The sequence below is a fragment of the Somniosus microcephalus genome, chromosome 8, assembly GCF_052327205.1.
Source record: "Somniosus microcephalus isolate GS21.2 chromosome 8, FLI_Smic_1.0, whole genome shotgun sequence".
NCBI lineage: Eukaryota > Metazoa > Chordata > Chondrichthyes > Squaliformes > Somniosidae > Somniosus > Somniosus microcephalus.
In genome coordinates this window covers 211,386,246-211,402,539 of record NC_140994.1, presented here as the reverse complement: position 1 = coordinate 211,402,539, position 16,294 = coordinate 211,386,246, and the positions used below count along the sequence as shown (strand labels likewise).

General features: G+C 48.0%; 1 protein-coding gene across 3 annotated transcripts in view; it reads left to right on the top strand.

Moving 5' to 3' along the window:
• Nucleotides 1–16,294, top strand: part of jade2 (jade family PHD finger 2) — a 216,362-nt gene that overhangs the window by 38,127 nt on the left and 161,941 nt on the right. For all 3 annotated transcript variants that reach the window (XM_085995671.1, XM_085995673.1, XM_085995672.1), the window contains exon 6: nt 15,269–15,426. In XM_085995671.1, the coding sequence (XP_085851797.1) occupies nt 15,269–15,426 (158 nt within the window). The remainder of the gene's footprint in view (nt 1–15,268; nt 15,427–16,294) is intronic.

Genomic DNA, 16,294 nt, shown 5'->3' with positions numbered 1-16,294 from the left:
CAATTTTTCCCCCAAAGATTTTTGCCTTTGCGTCTTTCACATCCTCAGCCAATTAAGTACTTTTGAAGTGGACTCACTGTTGTAATGTGAGAAAACGTAGCCAACTTGCACGTAGCAAGTTCCCACACACAGCAATGAGGTAAATGACCAGATAAACTGGGAGTACAGTTCTGCACTTCTTCAAATACTGCCGTAAGATCTTTTGAAAGGGAAGATGAGGCTTTGGTTTAACAGCAAATCAAACAGTGCAGCACTCCTTGGCCTAGCAATTCAGGCGGTTTGTGCCACCCGTTAGCACCATGAAATGGCGGAAAAAAGGCGGCCGGCACTCTTCCGTTAGCTGGTGGCGGGTACTGCGGCGGCCGCCATTATCGGCAGGTCGTCAGCGCTGCCGTTAACTGATATCGGCGAGAGTATTTTTATGAGGTGAAGCGTGATGTCAATTGGCATACAATGCCGAGTTGACGCCAACTAATCCATTCTGGAGTTCTCCGCTCACATTGCCACTCGCTCTAAACCACGCCAGTGAGTGCTGCCGCTAAAAGGTCTTTCAGCAGCGTTAACGGCCATGAGGAGTCTGGCAGGACTTATGAGGATGAACGTCAGAACTTCAAACACTGCCTTTGCCGAGATTCTTCTTTTAAACGTTCATTTTTTGCTTATCAGTGACGGGGATGGGTCACATTTTCCGGCAGCTTTTCGGGAGGCCTACAGTGTTTGTGGGTCAGTAAATCAATGGGTGAACTCCATTGGAACAATTAAAAATGATCTGTGATAAAAATCTGTTTTATCTGCATTCATATCATAAACAAAAAAACAAATCGATAAACATCGGGTGGCAGCTGCTATTTTGGAGCATGAATGGCAACTGTTTGGGTCGCTCCTTTCTTCCCCATTCCCCTACAGTGCAAGTGGGAGACAGAGGTCACCTTTGGCCTTCTTCTGAGATTAGCGCTGCAAAGAGCGCATTGCACTAGCAAATCACCGCCACGCTGATGATAATGAGCAGGCTGTACCAAAATGCCGGTACTGCTGGCGCTCTCTCGGCTGGTGGCTGTTACCCTTGGCCGCCAATGTTACTGGCAGGTTTCCAGCATTCCCCAAATTCTAGGCCCTTCAGTACAGCATCGAAGTGACAGCCTAGGTTTTGTGCTCAAGTCTCTGGAGTGCTTGAACCAGTGACCTTGCTGATGCCATGCAAAATTACACCACACAGGCTGGAAGCAGACTCCTCCACACTTTCAGCCATAGTGCTGAAACTCCCTGGCATGCTTCCCAGTACCTGGCATAACTGCTTGTGCGAGACAAGTAGTTTTCTTTTCATGACTAGACCCCTGAAGTCCTCGTCACTGTCCTGCTCAACAGAACTGGGAGAAGTCTTTGCCCTCTGGCACGCTCCCTCCTGGGCTGTCACTGCCACTACCACTCATGCTGGGTGTTTTGTCACATGCAGACCCCTCTGCCTCACTATCTAACCCAGGCAAAGTGCCAATGTCTGTGCTGGTGCTCGCGATGGATGGAACATGTGATGGTGCATCCTCAGGAGCATTGTCCACCTCTGATGTATCTTCCGCAGGAAGCTCTTACTCTTGAGAAGGACTGAGAGGAAAGAGAAAAGGAACAAGAGTTAGGATGGACTAAGGCTGGCTATTAGCAGGTGACTGTCTTCAGAATAGAGCTTGAAGTTGTGAAAGTTGCTGAATATTTTCTGAGTAAATGAAGGTTAACAAGTAATATGCAGACACCATGCTTAGATAGCTGCTAGCCTTGCCTTTCCCCGTGCTCATACCTCTGTGTCTGGAGCACTGAGGGCTTCTTGCTCTGCTTGGGTGAGGGCTATAATGTTGGGCACTCCTCCCCTGGTCTTGGTCCTCTCTTTCATATTATGCACTGTCTTGTGCAGATAAAAAGGCTGAGTTGGTGAGTGACTATTGAAAAGGTAACTGGAGATGCGTAGGGCTTGTGCATATGGTGCATGTGTTGAGAGCTGGAGAAGAAGCAAGATAGAATGAGGATGAGGAGGTGATAAATGTAAAGCCAAGTGCGTGGAATGTGAAGTGAAAGTATTAGGATATGAGAAGAGAATGGTATTAGTCTGATATGGAGAGAGGAAAGGAAGAGGTGAGTGTGTTTGGAATGAGAAAGAAATGTATTGCAGTGTGCTGAAGGATATGAAGGGGAGTGACTTGTTGAGAGTGGTGGGGGGGGAGGGGGTGAAAGGTGTGTTGTCGGGTGCTATGGAGAGATAAAGGGGGGAAAATTCAGTATCGCCCCATTTGGGGCGCCGTTATCGGCCGTGCGCAAAGTTTAGCGTCTGGCGCTAATTATCGCCTCCGACAGCAAACTTGGCTTTTATCGCCCCTGGAGGTGATTGGAGCGCTAAATCAGGCACTTCACACCTGTCTTAAGGCGCAAACACCGAGGAGTGAGGTGCTATCTCAGAGCGCTGGCGAAGCAAGAAAGGGCAAATCAAAATAAACCTGCAAAGTGCTGCTCAGTACTCAAAACTCCTTCACACAGCATTGAATCTCTCCAGAAGTCTCTCTCTCTCTCTCAGACTGCGTGGTGCAAAAATGTCACCGACAAAAAAAGGCAGGAAGTGGTCGCCTTTAAATAGCGCTCCCCTAGTCCCTTTCTGATAGCATAACGCTCCCCTCAACCTGTCGTTGCTAGCGGCAGGCGGTAAGGGAGGGGGCACCACTCAATATCCGGTCCGGGGCGCTAACAGGGTGTTGTGCACTCGACTGACGTCACAATCTGCCGGCGCAGGAGATTGTGGCGGTAGTGTTTAGCGCCGCCGCAAAATGTCTAGTTAATTTTGCGAGCGGCACAAACGTCACCGCGCCCAGCCTCTAGTTGCTTTGCGCCCCAATTGGCGCCCTCTTAAGGCACTAATGGGAGGTGCAGACAACTGAATTTTTCCCCCAAAGAGCTGTACTCAGCCTTGGTGCTCTGATGAGGTCATTGAACCTCTTTCTACATTGAAGCCAGGTCCTGGAGGTGACACTGCTAGCACTGACGCAGTCAGCTACCTCTGTCCAGACCAGACCTTGTTGTGCATCATCATTTTAAGAGTTGAATTGCCTGCTGGAAATTGTGCTCATCGGTGTGCGGGCTGCCTGATTCCCGACGTGAGTGGGTGGACAGCCTGTCGCTTGTGTTGAAATTAGGCCCGGGATTTAAAATTGCCCTGGCCTTATGCTGGCGACATAATGGGGTCTTCCGCTTGCCCCACTGCCTGCCTGCCTGATTCATGCAAAATTGGGGCTAAAGTGCGTAGAGCTTGCATTGACAAACAGAAGCTCATCTTCACACCACCCCCCCCACTCAAAAAAGCAAAAAGGTTTTCTATATAGATTTTGAAAACGTTAGGGATTTTGGAAACTGAGAAGTTAAGTCTGACTGGATTTTTTTAGGTATTGTAGTCTTGGAAAAAGTGAGTTGCTTCAGAATTGATGTGAAGGGAAGAAAAGCAATCTTTATGCAATGTGCCTGTGTAATGTTGAAGAGAGGGGTTGTTCTGTCCCAGCTCATGGGCATTAATTAGGTTTGGTTCAGTGGCATAATCACATTGCAGTGAAATTCATCACTTAGAATTGCATTGCTGAAAGTCGCTGGTAAAGTAATGAAGATGTGATGGATGTTTGCCATTTACTCAGCATATTCCAAGTAGATTTGTTTTTTACTTTTTCTTTTTCCCTCCCATTTTCACCCCCGCCCCACTCGCAAAGGCAGTAACTAATGGATCCACGGGCACCAGCAGTTCTCCAGTACTCTATCAAGTTACCATTCTTCATGTGTAGCCTTGATAGTAAGAGTTGGCAGGCTATTCAACTGTAAGTGGCGTCACCGTGGAACCTGATCCAATATTGTCCGAGAAGAGATCAGATAACTCAGCACAGAGTAGAGATGAAACCGGAGGTTTTTTGCTCTATATAACTCAGTAACACACCATCTTTGCCTGCTGAGATCTTTCTACTGCTGGTTAATGTTGTGATGTACACACGCATGGTACAATGATATTAAGAGAAGAGAGGATAGCTACCAAAGGAAATAAAACCAGACAATCAGAGTGCTTAGAAGTGAAGGTAAGTCGTGGATACATGTTGTTGAGTGATGCTTCGCTGAAAATAAACCACTGAGGAATGCTAACCACATAACTAAAGAGTAAATGAGTTATGGTGGCTGTAACATGAGCGAGTTACTCTTCATAAATCACAAGTCCCTGGTGCTTATTCTGTTTATAAAATCCATACAGCACATGTGTTTATAAATGAAGGACTTTTATGTAATGTGGTAAAAATATTTTTGTTTCGTTATTTTCATATCCAGGTTGCTTACCTTTCTGGCTGTGGAGTGACTTGCATCTTCCGATTGGTTTTAGTGATGTGGTAGTGGGGCGATGGACATGTGACATCAGTTACTCTGACTGTCGCGATTGCATTTAGCACCATGCAAGCGATGTAACCATTGCCTGCTTTATTGTTTCTGTTCTGAGAAAGAAAAGCTGAGCGGAGTACAACGTGCCACTATATATGATGGGCATGTTGGACAGCCAGAAGAAATAAATTTGTACTCTCGTCGGGGGGTGGGGGCTGTATTTGTATTTGCTTTGGCATATTGGCCAAGAGCTGCCAGCTTTCTTTAGGCTGGCAAACATGAGAATTTCAGGGGGTGGGCAAGTTCAACTATGTGGGGGATTTGCTTATATAAAATAAGAGGATACAAAACACTGCCGTTTAGTTATCAACCTCAAATACAATCTTTACATTTAGGAATAATGAGGCCTTGTATTATATCTGTAGCTAGATTTTCCACTTTGGCGAAATCTCAAATGGAAATATGGCGCAGCGGGAATCCACCCAACTGACCAAAAGTGGCCCGACCCTGTCACAGTTTCCAGCGGCAGCCTAGATTTAAATAACGATGGTGAGCTCTCAGCGTTATGGACGGCAGCCATTGGGTGCTCAGGATTTGGGCGGGGGGGGGTGGCGATGGTAGGGGTGGAAACTAATGTGCTTCTGCAAGCAACTTAAAAGAGCAACACTAATAAAAATGGTTTTGGAAGCAAAACTAAACTTTACACACCTCAGGAATGTCTGTGAGGTCTGCAGGAATGCCCAGATTCCCCAGGTTTAGTGCTGAAGGTCTAGAAGTCCTTTTGCATGAATCCAGGCGGAGGAAGGAGGCACCATTTGGCACAGAGCGACACAGGCAGGCAAGGACAACAGCAGTGGCAGGAGGTAGCAAAGGCAGATGGTGCCGATTCCCAATGCCCCATGCGCAGCAACTGAGTGCTGGAAAAAGTTTAATGACCTTATCAGGGCAGGCAAGGTAAGGGGAGCCAGCCACACCCGCCAAGAATGCACTGTACTAAGCATGTCTGCCACTGGCAATGATCTCCCCTTCACAAAGTACTGAAATTCTTAAATTGCTTACCAACAATGTCCAGGAGACCCCACAATGCCCTTTATATCCAGTCTTTAACTGGAAGTGTTCATTCATTGTCAGCCTTGCATGCATTCACCCTACTAAAAGCCCCATAATGTTTTTAATTGCTTGCTGCTTTCACCTGTCCTCACCTCCATTATGGTATGCATGCTGACACCTGAGTTTTACCAGATCTCATTGGTACCATTAGATCTACTTTCCCACAGATCAGTGGCCACGTGGAGTCAGTGCTCAGTACTAATGGCACGGTAAGAATAGGCGGGCGTGATGCTGCCCTTTCTCAGGATGGGAACACTGTGTCCTTCTGCCAGCTCCCTGCAAGCCTGCACGTGTGGCCAAATTGGCACAGTGCCAAGTTACCAATGTAACAACAGGTGCAGCCTGCAGCAGGTCCATCTCGGGATCTACCTGCCATGAGATCAAGGCCCCTCAGTTCCAAGATGCTTCTACACCAGCACAACAGCCTTCCACCTAGCAGAAGCATTAGATTTGGGTTAAAAGTTTATACAGCACACACTAGCATGGTTAGAAGAAGTAAGGCATGCACACATGCAGTGTGGCTGTCAATAAAATTATGATGGCAGTAAAGTTGTGCATACAGATATTGTTCTTGGCAAGGTTTGGAAGTAGCTTTGATGAGGTGAAATGAATGGTAGCTGTAAAAATTGATGTGCACAGAGAAAGGTCTGTAGATGCTGGCATATTTGTGGTGGGAAGGGGGATGTAGACAGGACTGCTCATGCAGCTGCCAGATGTGTTAGTCAACACAAATTCCCCCATATCAAACTGACATGAATGTCTTGGCAGCTGGCAACAGGTTGACTTGCATGTTGGTGTACAGCTAGCCACAAACAAACTACACATTGAGAGAGTGGTATCCATTCCTGTTGATATACATCTGGCCATCAATAAAAGGAGCAGTACCGACCACATTCATGCCATCTATGACTTCTTGAATCTTAGGGCACTGCAGTGGCAGGATCCCTCATCATGTTGGGAAGCTAGCTCTAGGCAGCAGTACATTCAAGACTCGCTTGATATACCTATGCACATTTGTTTGGATTATTTCACAGATGTCACTAGCAGCCTGGAATGGCGTCCTGGCATAGAGATTATGGTGACCTTAAGAGCCACTGACGGAGGGCATAAGGTTAGATGGGCTGGAGGTCTGCTTGCAACATGGGGGGATAACTGACCGCTTCTTTTGTAAAGCAAACCCTTCTCGGGCATTGCTCCTCGTTCAGGTAGGAGTACCTCTGGCTCTGTGCTCTGGTGGGAGGGGTTGCCATGCACCTACGCTGCAGCCTCACCAGCCTGGTCTCCCTCCATTACTCCTTTTCTTCTTCCAAGAAGCAAAGATAGAGGGAACTTGCCAGTGTTCCCGAATTGAAAAAGGGGTGAAAATGACATAAAAGCAGAGGGAGAAATAGATAAGTTTTGTAGAGTACCTGATAATGTATAAGCTTGTCCTTTTAAACTGATTTCTGCCTACAGGGCATCACCTAGTAACTCTGGATGCCAGTTTTATTCCGGCGTGAAATGAGGTGATGACAGAAAATGGGATGTACTATATGGTGTTTCCAAGTCATTACTGACTCATTTAAATGTGGGCTTTTCACCATCTGCAAAAATAACAGTGCAGAGTTAGAAGGGTGCTTACGTGGCCAGGAATCAAGCATATTGGAACCCTGTCCATTTCCTGCCCCAGCCTACCTGATTACCGCCCCAAGTTGGGCAGAATGTGGCATGATATTTAGCCTCTGTATTCCTCTGACTGCCAGTGTAAAGAGAACTGAAACTCCCAGACCCAATAATCTTTCATAAAATTCAGATTTTCCAAAGCTGATCACTTATGACAAATTTATTCGGAAAAAAATACATTTAATTTTCAGTTCTACTGGTAACTAAATATAAAATCTGCTTAATCTCGAAAAGACTCAACTGTTAGATGGATATTTAGAAAATATTGAACTGGTTCTCACGTTCTATAGATTGTGATAATACAGAGTTTAACGTTTTGGCATTAGGTCACTTTTTTTCCCCTGTGTATTAGTTTAAGATCTAAGTTAAATTGCCGCCTTTGCTTGTCTACAGGGGTGATAACGTGCTGCGCTTCTGGCACACTCCCACTGTAACGTCGCCAGGAGTGTGGTGGGATGGCTGGTAATTAGACTGGAACCCTGAAGAAAAGGAGTGCAATTATCAAAGTATTTAGCCCCTTTACAAAGGGGACTAATGGAGGCACAGAAGGGGACCCGGCACCCCCTCCCCACTCTCCAGGAACTGGCAACCTTTTCCCTGTGGGATAAGGCAGGCATGCTATATGTGTCCCCAGTGGTGCTACATTAAGGAACTTCCCCAGACCCTGTGAACATTGCACCAAATCAAGGGTGGAGCACCTGGGTGGGCACATCCGCTCCCCCCGGGAATTTCAGCCTGGAATCTTTATGTAATTTATATAAGGTGATATTGAATGCTTTCTGGAAGTCCATATAAACTACATCCATAGTAGTTAGCATGAGGGGGATGGTTGACATTGGTAAGTTTGCTGTGAGATCAGAGGCCATACAATGGTTTGAGTGGAGAGATAGATGCTCTCTTCCCCCTCCCCTTTCCATAAAGGGAGGGAAAAATCAAAGGTAGTCACTTCCTGGCCTTGTATCTGGTGTCAGAATGGTGTTAGCAGTAGGCATAGCAGCAGATTGTGATACCTTGCCCTTTCACACAGGGAACATCGGAATAGAAGTAGGCCATTCAGCCCCTTGAGTCTGTTCTGCCATTCAATGGCTGATCTGTATCCTAACTCCATTCACCGGCCTTGGCTCCATATCCCTTTATACCCTTGGCTAGCAAAAATCTGTCAATCTCAGATTTAAAATTATTAATTGAATTAGCATCTACTGCTTTTTGTGGGAGTGTGTTCCACACTTCTACCACCCTTTGCTTGAAGAAGTGTTTCCTAACATCTCTCCTGAATGGCCTGGCTCTGATTTTAAAATGGTGTTTCTTTGTCCTAGACTCCCCACCAGAGGGAAAAGTTTTTCTCTCTCTACCGTATAAATTCCTTTCAAGATCCTAAAAACCTCAATCAAATCACCCCATAACCTTCTGTATTCCAGGGAACACAAGCCTAGTTTATGTAATCTCTCCTCATAATTTAAACCTTGGAGCCCTGGTAACATTCTGGTGAATCTGTGCTGCTCTCCTTCCAAGGCCAGTATAACCTTTCTAAGGTGCGGTGATCAGAACTGTACACAGTATTCCAGATGTGGTCTAACCAGGGCTTTGTATAGCTGCAGCAAAACTTCCTTCCCTTTTATACTCTAAGCCCTCTAATTACAAAGGCAAACATTCCATTAAGCTTTTTGATTATTTTTAGTACCTGACTACTACATTTTAGTAATAACAACAGAAAATGCTGGAAAAACTCAGCAGGTCAGGCAACATCCGTGGAGAGAAATTTGAGTTGACGTTTCGGGTTGGACCCTTCTTCAAAACTGGAAAGAAAAGAAACTAGATCGGAGGCAGGGCTGCGATCGGACAAAAGAATAAAAGAAACAAAAGAAGTAAAAGAGATTAGAAGCTGGACGAGATGGTAATAGGCTGAGATTAGGTGTAAAGTGTACTGGCAGGGCAAGAGATAGCTGCCAGGTGTGAGAGAGAAACAAAAGGAAAGGGGGGGGGGGGGAAAAGGAGTGGAAAAATTACAAGAGAAAATGAAATAGGGGCCGAGGTTATGATCTGAAATTATTGAACTCGATATTGAGTCCGGAAGGCTGCAGAGTGCCTAATCGGAAGATGAGGTGCTGTTCCCCGAGTTTACGTTGAGCTTCCGTGGAACAATACAAGAGGCCAAGGACGGTGAGGTCCGAGTGGGAATGAAGCGGTGAATTAAAATGACAGGCAACCGGAAGCTCGGGGTCACCCTTACGGACTGAACGGAGGTGTTCCGCAAAGCGGTCACCCAATCTGCGTTTTTCGGATTTCCAACATCTGCAGTATTTTGCTATCGTACTACATTTTAGTGATCTATGTACATGGACCCCTAAATCTCTTTGGACCTCCACTGTTCCTAGCTATTCACCATTTGAAAAATGCTCGGATCTATCCTTTTTTGGTCCAAAATGGATGACCACACACATACATAGAAACATAGGAGCAGGAGTAGGCCATTCGAGCCTGCTCCGCCATTCAACGAGATCATGGCTGATCATCCAAACCCTAGCACCCGGTCCCTACACCGACAGCCATCCCACCCAAGCCCTATCCCTGTAACCCCACGTATTTAATCCCCCCTAACACTAAGGGCCAATTTTTATCATGGCCAATCAACCTAACCCGCACATCTTTGGACTGTGGGAGGAAACCGGAGCACCCGGAGGAAACCCACGCAAACACGGGGAGAATGTCTGTGTGAAGTTTGCACAGTCACCCGAGGCCGGATTTGAACCCGGGTCCCTGGCGCTGTGAGGCAACAGTGTGATGCGCTATCAATTACTCATAAAAGACTGAGAGTTAAGAGAGTAACTAAAGGCTTTTATTAACAAAAGAATGAAGGTCTGCCTCGAGTGGTCGACCGGTCCAGAATACAAAGGGCTGGGAAGCAGTCACCTTTATACTAGGACTTGTGGGAGGAGTCAGCCGAGGCATGTCCAGGCATGTACACAGTGGAATACAAACAGTGGTTTACCACATTCACCCCTTGTTTAAAATTGAGTCCGGCGGGGTGAAGTGTATTAAAAGTTAGTGTATTGGAGTCTCTCCGGAGGTCTTGTCTGCCGCTGTGATCGGCGTGGCGACGGCAGGGGTAGTGGAGCTTCCGGCGTCGAGTCCTGCGTAGGCTGTGGCACAGGCGTGTCGTCCTCGTAGATGTCGAGCGGGTCGCTGGGCCCAGGCCTGCCGTCTGCTGGGGCTGGATATCGGGTCGTGGGGGGGGGGGTGGTAGTGAGTAGTGGGTTACTGCGGCCCCCGAGGGTGCAAGGTCTCTTATGGAGACTGTGTCCTCCCGCCCGTCCGGGTATGCAATGTAAGCATACTGGGGGTTGGCGTGGAGGAGGTCGACCCTCTCAACCAGGGGGTCCGCTTTATGGGTCCTCACGTGTCTTCTCAGTAGGACCGGCCCTGGGGACGTCAGCCATGGCGGTAGCGATGTCCCCGATGTGGACTTCCTTGGGAAGACAAACATTTTCTCATGAGGGGTGGCGTTAGTGGCAGTGCAGAGCAGTGACCGAATAGAGTGGCGCGCATCGGGGAGCACATCCTGCCAGCGGGAGGTTGGAAGGCCCCTAGACTTTAAGGCTAGCAGGGCGGCCTTCCAAACTGTCGCATTTTCTCTTTCCACCTGTCCGTTCCCCCGGGGGTTGTAACTGGTGGTCCTGCTTGTGGCAATACCCCTAGTTAGCAGGTACTGACGGAGTTCGTCGCTCATAAACGATGAGCCCCGGTCGCTATGGATATAGCTGGGGAAACCGAACAGGGTGAAGAGGTCGTTCAGACATTTAATGACCGTGGCACTGGTCATGTCCGGGCAGGGGATGGCGAACGGGAAACGGGAGTACTCATCAATAATATTGAGGAAGTACACATTGCGGTCGGAGGAGGGGAGAGGCCCTTTAAAATCAACGCTCAGGCGCTCGAAGGGGCGAGTGGCTTTTATCAGGTGGGCCCTGTCTGGTCTATAAAAGTGCGGTTTGCACTCAGCGCAGACTTGGCAGTTCCTGGTCATGGTCCTGACCTCCTCAATAGAGTAAGGCAGGTTGCGGGCCTTGATGAAGTGGAAGAACCTGGTGACCCCCGGGTGGCAGAGGTCATTGTGGAGGGCCCGCAGTCTATCGATCTGCGCGCTGGCGCAGGTGCCACGCGATAGCGCATCCGGGGGTTCATTGAGCTTCCCGGGCCGGTACAAGATCTTGTAATTGTAGGTGGAAAGTTCGATTCTCCACCTCAAGATCTTGTCATTTTTGATTTTGCCCCTCTGCTTGTTGTTAAACATGAAAGCAACTGAACGCTGGTCAGTGAGCAGGGTAAATCGTTTTCTGGCCAGGTAGTGCCTCCAATGACGCACAGCCTCCGCAATCGCCTGGGCCTCCTTCTCAACAGCGGAGTGTCTGGTCTCCGGGCCTTGGCGGGTTCGTGAAAAGAAGGCCACGGGTCTCCCCGCCTGATTGAGGGTAGCGGCCAGGGCAAAGTCGGACGCGTCACTTTCCACCTGGAAGGGGATGGATTCGTCCACTGCGTGCATGGTGGCTTTGGCAGTGTCCTCCTTGATACTGTGGAAGGCTAAGCGGGCCTCTGCCGTCAAGGGAAAAGAGGTGGACTTGATCAGCGGACGGGCCTTGTCCGCATAGTAGGGGACCCACTGGGCGTAATAGGAGAAAAACCCTAGGCACCTCTTCAGGGCCTTGAGGCAGTGGGGCAGTGGGAGTTCCATAAGGGGACGCATCCGGTCGGGGTTGGGGCCGATGACTCCGTGTTCCACAACACAGCCAAGGATGGCGAGGCGGTTTGTGCGGAATATGCACTTCTCCTTGTTATATGTCAGGTTCAGGAGTTGGGCGGTGCGGAGGAATTTTTCGAGGTTTGCGTCATGGTCCTGCAAGTCACGGCCGCAGATGGTCACATTGTCCAGATATGGGAAAGTGGCCTGCAACGCATTTTGATCTACCATCCGGTCCATCTCCCTTTGGAAGACGGAGACCCCGTTGGTGACACCAAAGGGAACCCTAAGGAAGTGATAGAGGCGGCCGTTTGCCTCAAAGGCAGTATACTGGCGGTCCTCAGGGCGGATAGGGAGCTGGTGGTACGCTGATTTCAGGTCAATGGTCGAGAAGACGCGGTACTGCGCGATCTGGTTGACCATATCAGCTATGCGGGGGAGTGGGTAGGCGTCCAGCAGGGTGTAGCGATTTATTGTCTGGCTGTACTCGATGACCAGGCGCTGCTTCTCGCCGGTCTTAACGACCACAACCTGGGCTCGCCAGGGGCTGGTGCTGCCCTCAATAATCCCTTCCTTCAGGAGCCGCTCCACTTCGGTTTTAATGAAAACCCTGTCCCCGGCACTGTATCGCCTGCTCTTTGTGGCGATGGGCTTACAGTCGGGGGTGAGGTTAGCAAACAGTGCGGGGGGGGTGGCTTTGGCCCTGCAGACGCTAGCGTAGTGTCCCTTCTTCCCGCAGCCCGAGCAGATCGCGTTTTTCGCCGGGCAGCGTGCTCTGGGGTGTTTTGCCTGGCCACAGAAGTAGCATTTCTGGCCTTGGGGCACTGCTGTCTGGCCTTGGGACACTGCTGCGGTAGTTGGGCCGTTGCTGGGGTGTGGCTGGGGTGGCACGGCGCTATGAGGCGGTCCTACCGTGTCCCAGGCTGTCATTCCCCGCGGCGTCCACGGTGCAGAGGAGTAGGCATCCATGCCCTGGTAGGCTGCATCCAATGATAGTGCGAGTTCAGAGGCCTTGTTGAGGTCGAGGTCACTCTGCTCCAACAGTCGCTGTCGGGTGTAATTGGATCTGTGGCCTGCTACAAAAGCGTCCCGGATAAGTTCCTCTGTGTACACGGCGGCCTTTACATCCTTACAACCACAGGCCCGGCCAAGCACAGACAGTGCCTGAAGGTATTCCACGGTCGATTCCCCAGGTTGTTGTTTACGACTCCCCAGAAGGTGCCTGGCATACACTTCGTTCACTGGGCGCGTGTACTGGTCCTTGAGGAGCTTGATAGCGTCCACGTACGAGGTCGCGTCTTGGATGACCGAGTACACTCGGTGGTTCACTTTGGAGGTCAGGACATCCAGTTTGTCCTCGTCCGATTTGATTGCTGCGGAGGCGGTCAGGAATTTTTCGAAACACTTAAGCCAGTGAGTAAACTTGGTGGATGAGTCCGCCTCCCGATGATCTAAGTCCAGGCATGCTGGTGTGAGGATCTTCTCCATTATAAAAATTTTGTTAATAAAATTGATGCGCTATCAATTACTCATAAAAGACTGAGAGTTAAGAGAGTAACTAAAGGCTTTTATTAACAAAAGAATGAAGGTCTGCCTCGAGTGGTCGACCGGTCCAGAATACAAAGGGCTGGGAAGCAGTCACCTTTATACTAGGACTTGTGGGAGGAGTCAGCGAGGCATGTCCAGGCATGTACACAGTGGAATACAAACAGTGGTTTACCACACAGTGCTAACCACTATGCCACCGTGCTGCCACTATACCTGCATTGAAATCCATTGGCCACTCACTTAATCTATCAATGTCATAAGAACATAAGAATTAGGAGCGGGAGTAGGCTATATAGCCCTTCGAGCCTGCTCCGCCATTCAATAAGATCATGTTTGATCTTCGACCTCAACTCCACTTTCCCGCCCGATTCCCATATCCCTTGATTCCCCATGTATAGTACAAAAATCTATCAATCTCAGCCTTGAATATACTCAATGACTCAGCATCCACAGCCCTCTGGGGCAGAGAACTCCAAAGAGTCACAACCCACTGAGTGAAAAAGTTCCTTCTCATCTCAGTCTTAAATGGCCGATCCTTTATCCTGAGACTATGTCCCCTAGTTCTAGACTCTCCAGCCAGGGGAAGCAACCTCTCCGCATCTACCCTTTCCATTCCCCTCAGAATCTTTTATGTTTCAATGAGATCACCTCTCATTCTTCTAAACTCCAGAGAGTATAAGCCCAATCTACTCAATCTCTCCTCATAGGACAATCCTCTCATCCCAGGAATCAATCTGGTGAACCTATGTCTTTCCTGAGATAAGGAGACCAAAACTCTGCACAGTACTCCAGGTGTGGTCTCACCAAGGCCCTGTACAATTGTAGCAAGACTTCCCTACTCTTGTACTCCAACCCCCTCGCAATAAAGGCCAACATGCCATTTCCCTTCCTAATTGCATGCTGTACCTGCATGCTAACTTTCTGTGTTTCTCACCATTAAAAAATATTCTGTTTTTCTGTTCTGCCTACCAAATTGAACAACCTCACATTTCCCCACATTATACTCCATCTGCCACCTTGCCCACTCACTGAACCTATCTATATCCCTTTGCAGGCTCTTTGTGTCCTCCTCACAACTTACTTTCCCACCTAGCTTTGTATCGTCACCAAACTTGGCTACATTGCACTGTGTCCCTTCATCTAAGTCATTAATATAGATTGTAAATAGCTGAGGCCCCAGCACTGATCCTTGCGGCACCCCACTAGTTACAGCCTGTAATTTCTCTTTGTAATTTTATGCCCCTGTCTACACTACTTACTATTCTGCCAATCACAGCAAATGTTAGACTAACAGGTCTATAATTTCCTAGTTTCTCTCTGTCACCTTTCTTAAATAATGGAGTTACATTTGCAATTTTACAATCTAAAGGGACAATTCCTGAATTGAGAGAGCTTTGAAAGATTATGGCTAAAGCATCTGCAATTTCCTCACAAAACCCTGGGGTGGAAACCATCAAGTCCTGGGGATTTGTCAGTCCTCAGTGCCATTATTTTTTCGAATACTGTTTTCTTGCATAAGTTAACTTTAGTGAGTTCCAGTCCTTGTTTCATTATTAATTTTCCTGGAATGCCAGGTATATTATCCTCTTCCTCTACTGTGAAGACTGACACATAAAGTAATTATTCAACAAGTGTGTCATTTCCTTATTTTCATTTGCAATATTACCCACATCTGTGTTTTAAGGGCCCACATTACCCTTGACTACCCTTTTTCTTCTGATATAATTATAAAAACTTTTTGTGTTAATTTTGATATCCCTCGCAAGGGTTAGCTTTATGCTATGAAGAGACCACCAGGGTCTAATACTTTACCTCTCGCTTTTATTCCAAAAGGTTTTTCGAACGGATCTGATCACTGCCATGAAGCTCCCTGAGTCATACCAGCTAAATGCGGATGAGTACTACATACTAGCTGACTCATGGCGACAGGAATGGGAAAAGGGCGTTCAGGTTCCAGCTAATACTGAGGCAATCCCCGAACCAGTGGTGAGGTAGGTCACAGTAGGCTTTGTTTACTCTATGGAACTCCTGAGTGACCAGTACCGATGAGGTTTGGCAACCAGGTGAAACAATGCACAGAACTTGTCACGTGGTTTATTAGATAATCTGTTAAAGTATATTGTTTTGGTATTAGGATGTGTGCAACAACAACTTGCATTTATAGAGTGCCTGTAACGTGGGAAGAGAAGCCATTGCTGGAGATGGATAGGTAAGAGTGGAAGTAAGCGAGGGCAACCCCACTGAGCTGGGCAGTGGAGGAGAGGCATTGGAGGAGGATGGTATGGTTGATGATGTCAAAGGCTGCAGAGAGGATGAGGAGGGATAGTGCATCACGGTCACAGAGGATGTCATTTGTGACTTTGATTAGGGCCGTTTCAGTGCTGTGGCGGGGCGGAAATCTAATTGGGGAAATTTAAACATGGAGTTGTGAGAAAGATGGGTACGAATTTGGGAGGTGAGCCCCTTGAATATTGAGGGAATTCTGATGAAGGCCATATCAGGGGGAACAACCAGGATAGGAGAGAGTACTGGAGACCAGGGCATCAAAGGTGGAGGAAAGAGAGTGGTTGAGGAGATCGACAGCTGAAGAAGTATCATGGTGAATGGAGGGCCAAAAGCTAGGCAGTTGACAGGTTGAAAGTGCAATTGTAAATGATCTGGGGGAGAGTTTTTTTCCAGGAGCAGTTGCAGAACGGTTAGCAGTGGGTAGGGAATGTGGGTGGTGAGGGATACAAGGAAGTGGTGAGAGATGGCTTTGTTTGTGATCAAAACCATAAGAGTGGAGATACTACATGAAATGGCAAGGTTGAGGAGCTGGTCATGAATATTGTTAGAATTTATATGGAGGCAGAGGTCAAT